Below are 20,132 nucleotides of genomic sequence, written 5' to 3'. Positions count from 1 at the left end.
GTATTGCATCCACATGTTCACACTGTACTGCTTTGTTCTCATCAAAGAGGCATTGGCGCATTGTATTTGGATTGGAAAGTGTCATATAAATAAAACATGCCATAATACGTTAATTTTAAAGAATGGTGTTACACCCAAGAATAAGTTTGTGTTTAACCCACATGCATTCTGCCGTCTGTAAAGTTATTTCAGCTGCCATAAGGAGGAAAAAACTTTGGAAAAGTCTGCTTCTATGCTGTCAAGGAAAGGAAGTCACGCACCAGATAGAGCCATCGTTCAGTGGCAGACACTTATGAAAGCTCTCGTGCTGAAAACACATTGTTTTTTCTTCAGTCTGTGGCCACTGCTAATGTTACTGACAGCTGTCTTTGTGCTACAGAGTGAACAAGACTGGCGCCAGTAGGAAATGTGAGGGACTCTTGAAATTTTGGGGGGAAAATGCATTTCCTGTGGTTTGGGGAAGAAGTGAATCAAAAATACAGACACATGCACACTCAAACTCACATAAGCATATGTATTAGTAATATTATTATACATTTTCAACCATTTCTTGAAACATATTTGCAATTTGTCACTATGGGTTACACACTAATAGAACCTCTCTTGCAGGATTTGTGCCCCGCCCTCTACCTGTGATATCAGTGTCATATCAGTGCTAAGCTTGAGCTAATTTTCAAGGAATTAACCTTGACCCTCTAACAGAAACACAACATCCTATGAGTAGTAGTCACCATGTACAACAGAAAGCTTTTCTTCCTTCTCTGTGTCTCAGATTTCTCCCAGTAACAATGATGTTTAATGAGGGTGGTGGCTGATTTCCCAACACACAGTTACTGCCAAACTAAATAACTGGAGAGCATATTAGTCCCTCTGTTCTGATGCATGCACCCACTGACAGTGATAACCTGCTATGTCCGACTACACTCAATCACGCCAGTGTCTTATCATATGAATAAAAATATGTTCTCACATTAACCTGGCAATATGTCTCCTGTCTTTTTCCCCCCTCTTTATACAGTTAGAGGGATTTCTAAGCAGATTTTGAAAGGATTCCATTGTGCAGGAGATACATGGGTCACTTTAGGCAACTAGGCAGCATGGGTCAGGGGCCACATACTGGTACTGCAGCAAACCACACTAATTAAACCCATCATCCTCTGTCACTTTTTACTCTGCTTCATTGTGGAAATTTGAAATTCTCTTTCTGCATATACACGTGCCACTATTTAACTCTATTATTTCAAACTTCCCATCCCCAGAACATGAGAAAAAAAATGTAAAAATCACCAGCATACCTGAACAAATCTTTAGCAATGCCAGTAGACAGTAAATTCCTGTAAACCAGGCAGGCATCTCTGAGAGCAGCTGGAAACGGTGTTAATCCAGTTAGAATGGGATCTTTGTCTATTTCATTTAAATGACAACTTCTGCAGCGGAGCCGACTGCCGGGGGATCAGGGTGGAGAAGAGTTCCTGAACTCCGCAGTGGTACCGATAATAATGTTCACAACTGCTCCTCGGAGGGTGAATTTCTGCGCGAATCAAAGTTCAGATCAGTCGGAGGCATCGTTGCGGGTCACTCGACAAGTAATCCACTCAGCACCACTCGGCTTCTCTCCACTCCCCCTGCCGAACTCCGCACTTCCAAACGCCGGGAACTTCGCGGAATTCATCGGTGATCAGATTGGCCGTTAGTTCCACTTCAAGAGAAGGAAGAGGGGGGAAAAAAGATTTCCTGCGTCTGGATTTGAGATAAAGGAGACGGGAGGCGTGCAGTTGCAGCGAGTTTAACGGTTTAAATGTGAAAAGTGTTAGCCCGGTTTGGTGGGACTTGCGCTGGTTGGATGAGGCGCCGTGCGTCTCTGCGCACAGAGCTGGTTTGGTTTTCCTCCCCAGTCAGAGGCTGTACTGTTGTGCAGAGGAGATTCCTGCGAGTCAGGCACCATTTAACCGCATAAGGATACATTCACAGAGAGAGGCTCCACTAGGCTTTGCGTCAAGCTCGTCCCATGTAAAAATGAAGCTAATAAATGGTAGAAAAACCTCAAATATCCAGCAGATGAAGTACAGCAGAGCCACATCAAGTCCCTCAACCTACTTCTAGCTTAGTGAATGACTGCAGCATGTGGTAGACTATGAATTTAACACCAATTTAAAGCTTTGTTTTAAGTGTCCAACATATTCATATGTGCTTAAAGGGAGGCTTTAATGATATGCAGATTCCAAGTAAAATATGGTTAATATTTAAAAGTGTGGCTACGGTTAAAAGGGAGCATATTATGACCTTGATGAATGATTTATAGGCTGCTATTTGTATCCTTCTATCAAGAGGGATGTGCTCTGTGCTGTTACTGGAACCAAAAGGGACAAGCTTAGGCAGCACACACACAAATACTGTGTTCTTGAGGAGTAAAATGTGCCTTCATCTACACTGGACTGCAGCAGCAGCATTGTGCTTCTTCACTCAAAGACAAAAATCGATCCGGATTTCGCCCCCCTGACCTCTCAACATACCACTGGGAAATTAAATGATCTTCTAAAACGCATTAGAAATATAATGTCAAAAATATAATGTCAAGTATGTTGTGTTCTAATATCATGTTGAAGTTATGATCGCATAGCCTCGGTGATGTCGTGCTTAAATTAATTTAAAGTGATAAAAGAAATTAATCCTATGTGCTTTGTAGGTGCGTATCTGTAACCCAGTGAACCTCAGGAATGTCTTTGTTGTCTGAGCAGGTTAGTACTCCATCTGCTGGCTGCAGGGCTGCAGCACAGTCTGCTGGGAAGGACTCTTCATGATATTATTCCCCATGGCTTCATTAACACAACCAAACATTTTTGTGGGTTTTGGATTTGTTTTGAATCACATTATTGATTTTTAATGTTCCAGTTGTGCTTGCTTTCTAATCCCACTCACTCCACACTGAGATCTCTTGTGGATTTAGCAGACAAACTGCATGACACTATACAAATACACCAAGTTAAGAATATGCTTAATTTGTACAAAAATAAAAATGCATGCATCTGCAAATCCCTCCACATATCCAACTGTAATTAGTAAGAAATAAGAAGAAAGAGACAGTAATAATGCATTTAGAAACCATTCTGCCCCACTTGCACACCACAGAAGAAGCAGTGATGCTTCTGGTCTTTAAAGTCGCATTTAGACTGAACAGAGTTTACTCTCTCCGCCCTCCTTTCCCTCTTGCCTCAAATCCTTTAATTGCCCATTGTGGACCACTGGTGGCTCTGCTGACTGCAGTCAGCTCTTTGAGTCAAGGCATCGCAGCTGATAAACAACCAGTAAAATATGGGAAATTACAGTCTCACCATGAGCTCTTGTCTGCTTTTATATAACACGCTTTCTTTTTTCCCCCATTCAAGAGCACCTTCCACTCTCCTCTGCCTAATTGCATTTTTTCCCGTTTCTATTCCCTATTCCTCATGTTTCCAGCAACACAATGGCGCTGAAATATTTGTACAGTTGTGCCATATTTTTTGCTGTTTCTCCCATTATTCATTTTTTTCAAACTCTTTGCTGCACATTACTGTTGCGTTTTTCTACCTATTTTCCCAATGGGGTCTCTGTTCACATTTTTCATGTGTCTCCCAGGCAAATATTATCCTCACTATATGACTCTCTGGCAGCCTATTTGGCTGACAATGACAACAGTACTGTATTGTAGAGGACAATATGGTGTTGGTCAAGTAATAACTGTGTAATTGTCTCGTTTCATGGCATTAATATGAATGAGCTGGCTGTCATCACTGTAGGGGAAAAGCACAAACAACAAAAGGATACAAGGTTGACCAGTGGACCTTTTGCTGTGTACATGTGTGGCCTAAACATAACAAATGCAGCATAGACAGCTAAATGCAGAGTTTGTGATTTCTGTGATGTTTTCCACAATCCAAACAATCTCCAGCACCAATATTTCCAGAAACAGATGGTGAAAAAAGGACACAGAGATATGCACGTCTTCACGGCAACACAGCACATAAATGGCAAGGATTTCAAGGAGAGAGTGCCAAGCACTGGGACCTATTTTTATTTATTTATTTCACTCCAGTGTAGCTTTCCAGTTGGTTCTTAGCCAGGGGAGAAATATCTCCAAAAAGCACAAAGCCAAATCCAAAAAATATTTATGAAAAAATAAATAATTTGGAATCGCCTCAGAGCAACAAACTTGGCCTCAGTTAGTCCTCTATTAGTCATTGTTGACTGTTTTGTCCAGGAAAGATATAAACAGGTTTTAAAAACTGATACTGAAATAATCTCTCCATACCTGACATCAGAATGTTGGGGAATATTGTATTAACTGTGTGTCAGTGGATAGCTGTGAATGTAACACATCACTTCAATTTCCTACTCCTTTCATATTATTTTCCCCGTTTTAGTTTTTATTTTAAATGTTCTCCCAACACATCATCTGACAGGTCTCTGACTTTTTCTTTATATCTTTGCTTATTTTCCAGCATCTCTCCATGCGTATCTACAGTTACTCAGGGTCACACTGAAGCAAAATAAGAGACAGCCTTCGACTTCACCTTTCACAACGTAGTCAGAAAAGCTGATGCAATATCCATGCCTTCTGTTTTTCTTGGTCTCCCTCCAAATTGGCAAACTGGCAGCCGCCTGGATGGTTTTATCAGTCGTTAAGACTTGGACATGCTTTCAACTTTGCAGAATCTCGCTGTCATCTTTTTTCCTCCTACTGAGCCACAAAGATTTTAAATGTGAAAAGAAGAGGCTTCTTATCTTGAGAGAAGAAACGGACATATTCAGAATTCCACTTTCAGCCATTAGTGCCACATACACTACATCAAATGGAAACCAGTAGAAGCTCTACTTTAGATTCCGTAACAGAAAAAAAACACCCTAATAGTGCTCATTAAAGATGAAAAAATAAATAAAAATTGTATTCGCAAAACATCTCATTTTCTTGTTTGTGTTAACTTTGCCCTGGGGGTCAGAAAGACTGCAGCATATAAGTCAGATTTTTGTCATGTTCCGAAACCATAGAAGGCGAACCATAAAGTGTCAAACAAAGAGAAGAGGGGATTGAACTGTGGCTTTGGACGGAGCAATTGCAGCCTACAGCTGCTGAACTGGCATTAAGTGGTATTAGAGTCTTTGTCAGCAAGAGGAAAATATAGTCCTCTTCCTGGGAAATGGGTTCAACATTGTGTCTTTCAAAAGAACAAATACAGAATCAGCACAACCTGGAGCACCACTTCACCGGCAGCAGGCTTTATCGAGGCTTATTTCAGACATTTCTTTAAAATTGTTTACCGATAAAATCAAGGCCAAAGTAAACAGCTTCGAAGTTAAACCAATACTGGAAAAAAATGTCCAACAGAATTAAAAAAACAAAAAATAAAAAGAAGACTGTCCACATGTACAATATTCTATAGCAACTAACACTGGAAAGGTGCAAAACTAATCATTTTTGATTTACAGTATGAACTACTTATTTGTAACAATTTTTTTTAGCTTTTTTAAAATTTTACTTCAGTTGTGTGAAGGGAACTCGCAAAATAAGAATTTAATTACTCAGGGTAACCACTGTGTTTCTGCTGTATGTATGACAATAAAGTTCTTGAATCTTGAATCTACTGGATTAAGACAACCTTTCCAGATACTACACTAAACATTATCAACTCACATGAAGCACGTGGAGCATACCTTTGTATCCCAGGCTGTTGTCTTGTTCATTCTCTGGTTCAGGTGTTTGGCTGATGGTCTCGGTGCTTTCTCTGTATTTGTCTGTATCTGTTTGTGTGAGAACAATGGCGGTGGATTTAAAAATAATCAAAATTGCTTGGCTTTCTTAATATGCAACAAGACACACAATGATATCAGCATCATCACCACTACCTGCTGATAAAGGCTTATAAATGAAATATTGGAATCAGCCCAAAATGACAATGAAATGACAGTTTTCTTTGAAAATGTTACATAATAATTATATTAAATATGACATGTGAGACAAGTGTGAGTTGAGGGAATTTTCGTATTTTGCTCAGTGTCCATTTGAAAAGCATCATATTTTATGTCTGCACCTGCCAGTGGTCTAACATAATAAGAGTAAGCATAACATTGTGCGTATATTGATATTGGCAATTTGCTAAAATGAGCTGGAAATCCAATATTATGCATCTCTAATACACAATGTGGACATTTTAACAGGCCTAAGGAAACTGTTAATAAGCTTAAAAGTGTTGCAGAATGGTTGCAAGCATCACGATATAACTGTTCATGCAAACTGCCTGAATACAGTCTTTTGCTCTCATGCATAATAATTATCTTCAACAAAGCACTTTAGTGAACTTTTTTTAGCAATGAAAAAAAATACTTTACTACATTTTATTCATGAGAATTCATGATGATGACTCATCAAGTTGCAGTTAAAAAAGAGATTCACTTGAAGAGATGTTTCCCCTGCCACCAGATAAGCAAATTTCGCTTTGGAAGCACATTTTTGAAGTGCCAACACCGTGGGGTGTAATCAGATTTCATCATGCAGTCACAGAGAGGTGAACTATGTGAATACTTTAATGTCCTAATCAGAAGAGGAAAGCGGTCTCTTTTGTGTAAGCAGAAACTGAATCTGATGTAACATGCATCTGAGAATACAAACTGCTGATGGAATTTAGCTCAGTAACTATTGAACCTTTGTGCTTAGTTTACTTAAATAGTAACAATACTGATGATCACAAACAAAAAAAGAGAGAAAAACTTAATGTACACGTGCACCAGTGATAAAGTTCCTGCTGATTTACCAATGTTTTCTACAATGATGAGGTGTTTGGCTGTGATATGGCATATAGTCATATTGTATAATAATGTACCACTAGATGGTGCCACTACTTTACAATGTCTTGGGAGATAAAGCCACAAAGTGGACATGGCCACAGCAAGTTGAAATGCATTTCATTTGAAATAGATTGAAGTTTTAAAAAAAACAAAACAAAACACTACATTAAAAAAAATTACATGCAAAGGGACCTTAAACTTAACATCATTAATGATTTGAAAGTATCTAAAAAATAAAATAAAAAATTGTACACACACAAACCAGGGGTGTGTATTGTCCCACTTACAGAGAAGCCTAGAACAATAGTAGCAAACAAGCATGATTTAGATAGGAGCAAATTCTCCCTTTGATAGTGTGGACGCGCAATTTTATGCATACTCTAAAATGACTAAAGAAATTAGATATGTGTTCTGTGTCTTCAAGTTTTCAGCCACAAGAGGACAGCATAACTGCATCCACAAGGTGTTGAAGTTCTGCTCTGAAGATACTATTGGTAAATGTATTTCTCTTCACCCCTCTCTCTCCTCCACATCTCCATTCTCACCTGATGAAATGTCCATGCCATGGCCCTGCTGCAGCTGGATGACACAGAGCAGGCTGATGAAAAGGAATGCTTGAACAGGCAGCATAGTCCCAAACAGCCCAGAGTGCCTTTAGGAAGGCCTCAATAAATCTGCAACAAAGACACAGGGGAAATGATTGTTAATGTGATGTTTGGACATGGCATACAGCAGACAGAATTTGGAGCAATAAATTGATCACTGTTCACTGTGTTTCAGTATTAGTCAGACAGCAACATGGTTTGTTTTTTCTTTTGGCTTCATGTGTCTTTTATTTCCATTTCATTCCACGGGCATTCCTTGGAATTATTACCGTGAATATTCTTGTTACAGTTTTATGATTTTATAAATTCTTAAACAATTCCTCTCCAACAGTGAAATCACACACTCCTTGTCCGCCATCCACCCTTCTGGCAAGTATGTACAGGCATGTTTTTGTGTGAAATTCCACTATAAAGAAGAGAGGCAGACAGATGGACTTTCCTCTGAAACCCACCCAGCATGTAGCCAAACTCTGGGTCCGCCTGTTTCAGTCTGACCCTATCCACACTTAGCGGGTGTATGCAGACTGTTATGGTTTCAGTGTTGCTCTTCCTGTCATATTCCAACACTCACAAGTGAGTTTTTACATCTTTAATGTTCTTTTCTATGTGCTTTTTGCAAAACTGTGTGCGACTGGGCTTTGTGTTCAGGAGCTTCATGAAATTTTCATGTGCTCATACATAATCCAAGTCAAACACCGTACAAACGTGCTCACGTTTACCTGCTGCACATTCCATCCTAACCCGCCAAACAAATCTCGACACACACGAATGCAACACACCCTTGCTCTCAAGTGGTTATGGTGATGAGACACAATGACAGCGCCAGGCAGGAAAAAAAGGAAATCAGTTCTACTGATCAGCCATCTGTGGTACAAGCAGCTTTGCAACTCATCCACGCTGTCTGATGGACAGCCAGGTTCCTGGGATGTCTTGGCACCCTGTGGTCACCAACTCCATGCACCACTTTAATTGTTCTGAGAAACCCACACCAACAGCCAGCATTTTAAATATGCCAGAGCTTGAGCAAAAAGTGAATGTGCTATGTGCACAGTGATGAAAAATTAAGAGATACTTCACATGAAATGGGAGAAGGAGTTACTTTACATGTGCAATGTTTTGAGATTCATTTTCAGAAAGTGTGAGTGTCAGGGATTCAAACTTTAATGAATTGTGTGAGAAAAAAAAACTTGAGGAATTCTGGTCTGCACATAATTTAAAATTGGACAGGCTGTTTCAGAAATATTTAGAGATATCCAAGTTAGCTGACTTCGTTTGAAACCTTGAAAATGAAAGCAAGCAGAGCTATTAACTGTAATTTGATTCTTTTGAAGATAAATAATTAGATGCAACATATACAGATTATATTTTAGTAGTAATCCCCTCATAGATATGAAATTATGCAGCATACAGCTATATAAATGATTATTTTGCATGGTCTGTTGGTCATTCAATCGACCTATTTGGACAAGACCAAAAGACTTTTATTTGGATTGTGCAGACATTCAGTCACCAGAGTGTGAATTCCAATGACTTTGGTAATTTCTTAACTTTTTCTCTGGCACTACAATGAGGTAGACATTTTTGATTTTGGTATAAAAAAAAAGAATAACAATGTCACCAGCAAATGGATGCACTGATATGAAATCAAGTACAGACATGCATATTAACATCATGATTAACTCAGTAATTTGGTAAATACTTCACTACATTCACTGCGAATAAGATTCACATCAGCCTCAGCTCCATGTTAATTAATGTAAATTAGGAAACGTTAGCATGCTAACATGGTACAATAAGATTGTTAACATGATAAACAATATGTCTGCCAAATAAAAGCATGGTTGCTTTGTCCAAGTAGCAGCCTCCTGGGCTGAAGAATGAACCCAAGGATGAAGAGTGAAGTTCCACAGATGGCCACTTGAGGCTGGCTACGAGAGTGAGTCAATCTCAACCAACCTCTATGTTAAAATAGCCAACAAATGAGTGCACAGGCTGATACAAAAATAGATTCTGGTCTCCATAGTTTATTTCCCTCTTCATGATAACTATATGGGGGTGAATGTTTATATAGCTCAACTTTTAAAAATATATTAAGTCTTAAATTTATGCATTCTACAGCAATGGTTGCTTTGTGTGAAAGGTGAGTGCCATCACATCACAGTCCACAGATGTGCAATACTCCTCTGGGCTCCACTCCTGCGCTGCCTCTATGCCAATTTTTGAATTAGCCAGGAGTTCGTTAGAAGCCAGGCGCTACCAAGATGCCGATGGCTTGAACTACCATACTGAGCTTCAGAACTGTTGTTTTACAAACTTATGGATGATATCATTGAAAGTTAGTCCATCTTTATATACAGTCATTCACTTAGTCACTGTGAGCCCAATACCATACTGATATTTGCATTTAGCTTCAAGCAGCTCTGCGCCCTAAAACATTTTCACTGAGCTACTTTATTGTGCATTCTATATTGTATGTCCTTCATTCTCGGTCTGGTTTATAATGATTCATGAAATACTATAAGTTAAAGTGAAGTGCAGTATTGCTGCAGTGGTCTGTCGTATTTGAATGTATGACAAAAACGTCTATCCTGTTGTGACTGGCACAGATTGATACAGATTTTATAGTGTTATGCAAATCTAGTAAAGATGCTGATGTTTCAAAAGCTACGAGCCCGAAAGAGTAATATTCTGCTATAATATAATTCAATATGAATAACATTCATATTGAAATCTGCTGTTACAAACACATGGATATATTACTGGCATAATGAGCAAAGGAGATTGCATTTTGCAGCTCTCTGAATATTAAATGTGGGTGGAAATAATAGCATTGCACTGTTTAGTTTTATCTAACATATCTTTTGGGGAATACTGAAATGAGAATGGCAGAAAGTGGATAAGGAAAAATAACACAATAAATCCAAAATGTAATTTAGAAATATGCCTGTGCAAGAAAAAAAAAAGATATGAGTCGAACACAAAAAAGCATATATGGATATGCATAATATTCTGATCACTGCAGCGTAACAATTACTCTCACATCAGGAAACCTAAACGCTAAAACGAAAGGAGAGATTGTTCTACTGGAAACAAAGAAATGCATGTCAGTGATGCACTTCGTGAATATTGGCAGTATGTGTAGTCAACACAATGTAGTATTCCTCTTTGTCTCATTGCATGCAGTAAGACAAGATCATTTCCACTGAACTTCACATTAGCCCACCTCATGAGTACATCATATTGTGTCATATAGGTGTTTTCCTCATAACTTGACACACATGCATTTGAAGTCCACACTTGAGCAAAGCTGTCCCCACTGAAAGATATGACAATAAAAATATCTGTTCAAATCACCTGCATGGGCTGTGATCTAATGGGAAGAGTCTGCAGCTGAAAGGAAATGGAACTGCTGATGTCCCCTTCCGTCTTCTGTCTACTGGGGAATAATCACAGCCTACCATCTAACATATTGTCAATAATACTGTAGAGTAGAACTCCCCCTATACCACAGCAGACAGATCACATACTGTAGAGAGCACTGGAGCGTGAACAGAATCAGCACACACACATACACACACACACGCGCACACTCCCATCTTTTCAGCCTCCTAAATTTAATCCCATGTACTCATACTGACAGACATGGGTAACACAATATGCTACCAAGTGTATCATGTCAAAAGGTGTCTTGATGCTCCATAGTCAATATGTCAGGTATTCACAGTAAGACACAAATTACAGGGAAAACACACATATTTCAATGAACCTGTAGCTCTGTAGCATGGATATAATATTAATGTATCTAGTGTGTATGATTATTACATGCTTCAGGTGTGTATTTTATGTCATGGATGATAAATGTAATATTGCATGGGATACTTTTTACACCTGACTATGCTTAAGGCCAAACTTATTTAAATCTGGTTGCATATCTGTGCACAGTGGTGATGGTTGATCAGCAGCTGGGTGCTTTGTGAAAGCAGGGGGCACAGCCAGGAAGTATGATCCACTGGCAATTTTAGAGTTTAAATCAAAGCCGCAGTGGGAGGTAAGTGAAGGAAGCGGCTCACGCTATACAGACAGGCAGGCTTGGATATTTGATGTGCACGCACAACACACAACCCACCTGCATATATTACCGTCAGTCAGGTAAAGTCATACATCACACGCTTTTTACATTACACAAGGCTCACTGTCTTCTCGTGGAAAGACTGAAGAGTTCTGAGGAGTTCCCATCAACACCTGGCAGTTATCACTGACAGACGGCTGCGCCTTTTGGGGAAATGGATGGGGAGACAAATACAGGCTTTCATCACCGCCACTACAATGCATTAGGGGAGCTATCAGAGCAGGACAAAGGATATTAAAAGTATGACAGGTCTGGAGCTCTGTCAAGGGTTCATAGTAACAGGTCAGAGTCAGCTGAGTTGGCAGTGCGGAGCAGAAAAACTAGCCAGAAGAATAACAGATGATCCCATGGACAGGCCACAAAGGGCAGCGACCTATAGCCTCAGAGGATGAATGACCCTCATATGTCACCATCAAGACCTTACAGACATGAACACGCTGTTAGCTGCATCTGAACTCTGCAAACAATTATGGTATGTTTTGTGTTGTGTATTAATAGCAGGAAAGTTTAAAAAAAAAAAAAAAAAGCCAGGATTAACAATTCAAATGTTGAGAAAATGGAGAGATAACATTAATGAATACCTAAAGACAATATAGTATAAGTGCACTGCAGCAACCACTGTTTTATCCTCCCTTGGCAAACACTTCAGACATTAACAGATTAAGGGATGTGATGAAGAAGCCCCTTGATACGACACCTGTTGAGTTTCTTCCACCGTACTAGAGGTCGATTATCAGATCAGATATTCACCATTTTTCTGAAAATTGTTGGGGTTTTATTTCTTTTAAGATCCGCTTTGGTATAAATGGAGTGCTTTACCTGGTAAAGATGTTTATATGGTGTTTGCTTCGACACCATACCTGAGCATTTCCACTGCAGGGTAACCATGACAGTCTCAAAAACATTGATTCAGGCATCAGGGCTTTGCTTTCTTATGTAACAAACCTAGGAATCATCTTAAGTATCATTCTTGTTCTTCAGATTTGGTTTCATGTTCAAAAATGTGTGGCTGTATTATTCCAATATTACAAACTGCCACCAGTTAAAATGTAGAGTCATTTTGCAATGTTTAGGCAGAGTTGTGCAGGAGCTTGCGTGCTTGAGCTACAATGGCTGAGAGAAGCAGAGATTTCATAGATCTACACATCATAGAAGAAGCTGAGTTACATCTAAGTTATTTTAAAGCAGAATGGTATGATTTTCATTAGAAATCCTCTAAATACATAGCTTTGATGTACAGAGATGACGCCATTTTGGCTCCGATGGAGGCGCCTCCCTCCATCTGTAATCACATGCCCACAAAACTATCTGATTGGTGACAAATCATGAGTATCACGAGGCCTATCAACACTGAAGAATTATGGATTATCGGTGTCCTCGATTACTAATATGTGGCATCGATATCAGCCCTGAAAAACTGCATTAGCCAAGCCCTAGAGTGTCCAGTATTTCAGGATGTTCATCGTACCGCTTAGTTACTTTCACTGAGTAAGAAAAATGAGTCAAGGGAAACTTCACATTCCCAGTGAAGGCTTTTTAAAGTTGAATTTACAGCATAATAACCTAAATCTACCAGATCAAGTGACCTGCTAAGATATGAGTTATGTGTAACTGTTACTTTATTTTCAAAGCTTTAAGGTTTTCAAAACCACCAAAGGACTTTCAGAATTAAAAGCCAAAGAAAAAAGCAAAAACTACATACCAAAGACAGAGACCTTGATTTTGTAGAAATGCAAATTTTGAAGTAATTCAATATACTTTAATAGTTTGTGTTATGGTTTGTGAAGTACACTCTTAAAAGAAGGTTATTACATTAATTCAATATTTCAATTAATTCCATATTATGTTGGAATGTTTTCTTTCCATACCTTTCATATCAATCAATTTAAGAACTCAGCAAAAATGTGAAGTATGATTGAATTACTAAGCCGTCTTCAAGAAAAAACACATAGTTGTACAGCATACATTCACAGAGATTTGCATTTGCCACAGATAACTTTCAGCACCACAGCACGTGGACAGAATCTGCTCGCTTAAGAATCAGCGGGCAGGCAAAGATTCAATTCCCTCTGAAGCCACCTTTGCCAAACATATGCACACTCACAGCAGTGAAACTACTAACCATGCCTCTCTAATATGAAGGAGTACAACTTTACAACTTACCCCTCAGGGTTATTCCTCTAGTATTACTCTTCCATCTTCTCTGGCACAGTCAAATCTCTGCAACTGTGTGCTTCTGAGGCACCCAAGTACCCAACAATGAAACAGAAAGAAAAAAGAAAATACATTGTAGACCTGTAAAAAAAAAAGAAAAAGAAAAGAAAAAAGAAAAAGCCAGGGAGGGTCAAGAGAAGAAGCTTCTGCCGGAGGAAGAACCTAAATAATCCATCTGTGATCCAGGAGACGCTATCAGATGGGGTGCATACAAATCACAAACCTATCTCTGCAGCAACCTTGGTCCAATATCCTCAGGGTCCTAAGGCTACACTCTGACAGTTTACTCTTACAGATTAAGACTGATGCCTCACACACTCAAGGACATTGTAGAAAATTATGAAATTCAACAAGAGAATTTTAATTTGATTTTTTCCCCCTCAAAATATAACAAAAAAAAACAAGGACTGTATTTTCTCATTTTCCAATTTGCCCTTTTTCATCATGTTGAAGATGAATGTTTTTACTAACTGGAAAGAAAACCAGTGTATTTGCATTTTTAACATTTTATTGTGTTAAATTGAGCAAAACTACTACAACACTTCTTGCATCAACATTTTGCAGCTATTTGTTATTTTTTTGTGTTGCAAAACGAGCTGGTCCCACCCATGGTTTGAAATAATTTAGAGTTTCAGTGTACATACATATCTGCTATATGTTTCTGAAGGTTTTCCAAATGAAGCATTACAGCTCAAGCTACCTGCAGCAACGGGTAGAGAATCAAAGTGTGTTGTTGCAATAAGGGGAAACATCCGTGCATTGTGGTTCACAATCTGCAGAAAAGTATCCCACCGGGTCCACGTTTACCTGCAGCAAAACCAGCCTGCCTCGCTCTCACTCTCACTGAGTGAAATCGAAATGCTTTCCACCCTCTCTTTTTTTTTCTTCTCGCTCATTCGTATTCAGGTTTAGGCAGTGGGGGTGCTGGAACCTTAGCATGCATAGGCCAGAAGGCAGGAAAACACCCAATTCATCATAAAGATAGCAAAGACAAACACATTTATACCAAAAGAAATTTTTTGAATTTTGAATCCACCTGACTCTCATGTCTGTGGAACTGTGCCCCCTTCTGTATTCTCTCACTATGCACCGCTCCATGTATTTTCAATCACAAGCTCACCTGTGCTCACATCAGATTAATTGTTAGTGTTTTTAAATAATTGATTTTATTTTATTTTATTGAAAGCAGTGTCCACAATGACTGATGAATGCATCTTCTTCTGTGTAATGATGTGTGTAACAAACAGAGAATTGATCCGCAACGTTGCTCAGAAGCTATTTATTCAGCTCAGTCCACCATACAGCTTTGTGATGGGCTCAGCAGATTACACAAACCAGGCAAATACAGTTACTTTGTCTATGTATGATGTTGTTTTACATTCACTTCTGCAAGTTGCAAGTTTAGTTTATTTTTTTGTTGTCACAAAGAACAGATAAAAGCATGCTGTGTACAAATGTGCTCTTTTATCAGCCATATTCAGTCCTGGTCTCAAATATTTATTCCTAACTGACAGCAGATCAGAGGATCTAAGGCAAGTCTAAGACCTGCAGTATACTGTAGATTCAAGCACACTTCATAGAGGTTAAAAGCGTTTTTAAGTCCATAATGATGAACATCTAGCAGTTTGGCTTTTGGGTAGTCTTGCCTCAAAGATGATGGGGAACTGTATAGAGTCTAATGCTGCAGTAGAGGGGCATCACAGCGTGTGACCCAAAACAATTTTCTTTTCAGCTGCACTCTTATCATCAGCCCTCTTATCGAGATCCTTCATCTAACTCGGCAGTGCGGTTTTGAATTAACCTTAAGTCAATATCATGGTCATCGATCATGCTGACAGGAGCAGACTTGTGAGTGTGACATTGGAAAGATAATCATCTGAAGAGGACACGTGGTCTTCTCTGGCAGGGATGTTGCTTCACTGATTAGACTGACCAAGGCACTTATGTTTTGAACCTGGGGTGAGCTAGACAAAAGACAGGCATATGTGACAGCCAATTACAAAACAAAATGAGAGATGAATCTTAAATTGCTGGCAGACACTTTTCTTTAGAAACAAGTGACAATTAAAAAATTTTTTTTTCAATTAACTTGCATTTGGCTAAAAAAAATAGCATCATCTACTATATGTGTTCTTTGTTACCTGTGACATGGATTTATCATCCTCATCATCGTCATTTGATTTAACTCATTGTCATGGTTACTGCAATAACTTACAACAAAATACAGGGCAAATTTTCAAGAGCTTTAACTGTATATTTACATAAGCCTACATAAGCCTCTAGATGAGGACAAACATTGTGCTATTAATGATATTTACTGACTGGTCGGGCCAGTATTTTATCTATTTAATGCTAATAATAAAGAAAACAATCACTGCAGATGGAGTTTTCATAGAAAATAAAGAACAAGAGAAATATATGATAAACATCTAAAAAATGCTGAACATTGCACTATTGATTAATTTGTTGAGATATCAATTTCAGTTTTGTTCCATTTTTAAAATTCTAAGTATTAAGTTTCTTAAGGAAAGTCACTAGAAGTGGGGAAAATATCGATACGGCAATAGATCGTATCACTGCTTCTTGCAATATATTATCAGTACACTGCTGTCAAAAATCTATATTTTTTGCAGGCATTCCAAATGGACTTTCCCGCCAATATTCTGCTTACCAGAGTCACTGCTTAATGATTCCTCATGGTGGCACTATGCAAATAAATGAAGGTAAAATTATTAAAAGTTAACTAACTTATGATGAAGAAGGAGAAATGAGAGACAGTGCAGACTGCGGGGGAAAGTAAATCACACAGTTAATTGAAATGACACATTATTAAAATGAAATAATAATGATAATAGACACACGTACTGACACTGCAATGTAGATAATTAGCACAGAATTCCTGCTTTTTTTAACTTTTCAGGAATATTTTTTCCTCTTCAGTTACACAGAGATTGCTGTGTCTTGAAAATTTAAGATAAGATGATCCTTTATTGCTCCCCACGCCAGGAGAAATTCACATTGTTACACTGTGATTCCCACCTGTAATATTAACACGGTAGCAGTGAGATAAGCATGGTACTAACCTTTTAAGAGCATTTTCCTAATGTGTCATCCCCTCAAGAAAAATATTATCTAAGATCTCTGAGTTAAGATTGCACTAAAAAAAACAGTTAACCTTGGTTATAGTCTCTTTACAACATTCCATTAAAGTTCTTTGTCTTGATACAAGTTTCTGTCATATAGACTGATGGGCAGCCCCGAGGTTTAACGATATCTAAATCTAATTTATTTACACTGGACACCTTGTACCCTCATTGATTTATCATTGCACCTCAATTATACTCCACATTAATGGGGAAACAAATTCCTTCAGTAAGATTGCTCTCACATCCACTTTCACATAAAGTTTAGCTGTGATTCGCTCAGATCAAGAAGAAAAAAAGCACCAGTGGTTATATTAGCATACATTTATATGGTAATATTTGAATCCTTTTTCCTTTCCCCTCTTTGGTGGAGCTGACTGACACTTTAGCATCCACACAGTCCAGAAGCCAAACAAAGCTATTTTTATGGATGGACCATTATACAAGAGCTGCATGGGGAATCTGTGAGAATGCAATCCAGGTGTCATTGCCCCTTGGTAATCTGTCTCGTCTTCAGGAATTCATTTTCTCAGCTTCACTTCAAAATGACATTCTGACACCATTTACATGGAAATCACTTTGCCTCTTCATCTGTAATAGTGGCCTGTGTGCAGACAGGACCTCTCCGAGGGCTGGACTATTATCTGACTATAAACAGAAAAGAAAGAAAGAAAGAAAGAAAGAAAGAAAGAAAGAAAGAAAGAAAGAAAGAAAGAAAGAAAGAAAGAAAGAAAGAAAGAAAGAAAGAAAGAAAGAAAGAAAGAAAGAAAGAAAGAAAGAAAGAAAGAAAGAAAGAAAGAAAGAAAGAAAGAAAGAAAGAAAGAAAGAAAGAAAGAAAGAATGAAAGAAAGAAAGAAATGAGAAGTGGGTAGATAGTAAAACATGCATATTTCAGGGTTAAAGCCAAGGTCAGAGCTGTAGGTATTAAGGGATAAAGCAGCAACGGAGACACAGAGGGAAAGCATAATGTGGGAAATTCCTTTTTTCCACTTAAACATGTATCCCTTTTCCCCCTCCCTTGCTCACTCTCTATCTAATGCTTTCTTTCACACACACACACACACACACACACACACACACACACACACACACACACACACACACACACACACACACACACACACACACACACACACACTAGAGAGATGTAAAGATTTTGCCTGAAAGATAAAGAAAAATCCACCAGGAAAGCTCCCAGCTGAGTAGGTGAAGAGAGGAATACATATACTGTAGGTTTCTGGATTCTGTTAAGTTGCCATGAGAAATATTTCAATGGCTCTTTCATGTTAACATCAGTCATTTCTGTGCGGTGGTCATCTCCATCCCCAAAAGATTTCATAATGTTTGTGAACACAATCACAACCGCCACACCTCTTAAGATCTGTAAAAATGTCAATATACGCTGCAAAAATTCATGTATGTGCACAGTGTCACTTGTGGCCTTACACACACACAATCCACAAACATACACAACATCCTACGTCACAAATGGGATTGTCTTTCCAAGCCATGAATCAGTGTGGATAGTGTGTTGTGTGATACTGAATGCTTTCCATATGAAAACCATACATCACATAAAATAACATTGCTTCTGGTGTGACACAAGATCGCTTATAATTTATTTATTTTTTGATAAAATGAAATAATTATATGCATGCTATTTGTAAAATTCATGTTTGAAGCTATATGTGTTGAATGTGTGTTAAGAAAGACAAGCAAAGCTTAAGAATAAAGTTTCATTTGACTGGATTAACACTGCCTCCACCTGGCATTACTGTAGCACTACTTGAAGAAGAGCTTGTGAAGACACACCAAAACAGCATCTTGGGTTGTGCAGTGTGCACCGTGATACAGGTGAATTTTAAAATATATCTTCCTAAGACACATTCGATGAATAATATATAGTTCTAGCAAGGCCAGCTCAACACCACTGCTGCTTGGGTGTGTTGGAGATTGCCATCAAAGCAAAATGGCTGCAAATAATTGACTTTTGCCTATAAAATGTCAGAAAACAGCAGAAAAAAATATTTTAAAAAAACAACATATTTTGATGAGTATTTCTCAAAGCCCAAGGTGATGCTTTGTTCACAACCTGAAGATACTGAGTTTAGTGTCACAGAAAAACAAATACATCAAATCAAATAAAGCCGGGATAGACAGAAATCTGGTAAAGGAAAATATTAAATTAAATAATAACTAAATACTGCAAATACAGCCCTCCACCTACAGCTCCTTCTTCTCCCTGTCTGTCCTAAACCCATCACATCAGCATATTAGCACATGAGCACGGTCGTATGCATGCGTCTCAAATGCACATGAATTGTCAAGCTAAACATTAATGCTTTCTTGGGGTGTCAGACGAGATTCAAACTCTTTGTTGCTTTTTCTATTATCCCACCTACTGTGGATGAAAAAAACTATAATTGCCTTAAATCTTTCAGCACAGCCTTGATTCTTTTAAAGTCTGAAAAGTCAGGAGGAGGTGTAGAAGCTTAGTCTGCTCTCAGAATATGATGAATTGTTATTAAAGAATGTCCACCCAGTGAAGCCAGAAAACATTGCTTACATCAGCTTTAATCAATGATCAAAGTGATAAGTTCAATAGTTGGCAACAAATCTGGTAATTGATTAATTGTTGCAGCTCTTGTCTAATAGTTGGTGCTTGATCTAAGTAATGACAGTGGGTTTTCAGTGCAGAATGTTAACTTTAAGTATTGACATAAATAATAGCTTAATTCTGTTCAAGTATCATGGCAATGTAACAATACCAGCACCCTGAAATAAAGAATGTAAATAGCAGATATAAAAATGTCCTCCTTAAAAAAGGCCAACAGCCAAAGTGTTGTGTTCGTATGTGAAGTCTTTAGCGCATCTATACGTTGACCTTGAAAGTTGTATGGCTTTGAACTATTACATTTTAAGCTTGCTCTTACATAGATGAGTCCAATAACTTTAACTGAACAAAAATAAAACAGTACAACAATGCAGCCTTGTCTTTGTCAGGAATTTGTCCAAGTTCTTCAGGTAAATATGTATAGATAGACGTAGCTTAGTTCTGAGTTAATCTAATCTATAGTTATTATCACTGGCCATTTTAAAATATGTAAAGGCTTCATGAAAGCTGCAGCATTGCTTTGGAATATAGGGATACATAAAAATGAGTGACATAGATGCCTGTTACAGTCTAATTAATCAGCTTGAGCTGCTAAACTGCCTTTTGTC

At 38.3% G+C, this 20,132-nt stretch overlaps 1 protein-coding gene across 9 annotated transcripts in view; it reads right to left on the bottom strand.

Annotated features, from left to right (window-relative positions):
- The window catches only part of LOC111571747 (roundabout homolog 1-like), a 143,271-nt gene that overhangs the window by 78,721 nt on the left and 44,418 nt on the right, over window positions 1–20,132 (bottom strand). For 7 of the 9 annotated variants that reach the window (XM_055017086.1, XM_055017090.1, XM_055017091.1 and 4 more), the window contains 2 exons: window positions 7,365–7,493; window positions 5,689–5,775 (listed from right to left, as the gene is read on the bottom strand). In XM_055017086.1, coding sequence (XP_054873061.1) covers window positions 5,689–5,775; window positions 7,365–7,449 — 172 coding nt within the window. In that variant the 5' untranslated portion in view covers window positions 7,450–7,493. Of the gene's footprint in view, window positions 1–1,295; window positions 2,074–5,688; window positions 5,776–7,364; window positions 7,494–13,716; window positions 14,083–20,132 lie in introns of those variants that run through there. The other 2 variants (XM_035950411.2, XM_055017092.1) reach the window with 2 other exon arrangements.

This window comes from Amphiprion ocellaris, chromosome 14, assembly GCF_022539595.1.
Source record: "Amphiprion ocellaris isolate individual 3 ecotype Okinawa chromosome 14, ASM2253959v1, whole genome shotgun sequence".
NCBI lineage: Eukaryota > Metazoa > Chordata > Actinopteri > Pomacentridae > Amphiprion > Amphiprion ocellaris.
Note: the sequence above shows the minus strand (reverse complement) of the source record. Positions and strands in the feature narration are given on the sequence as shown.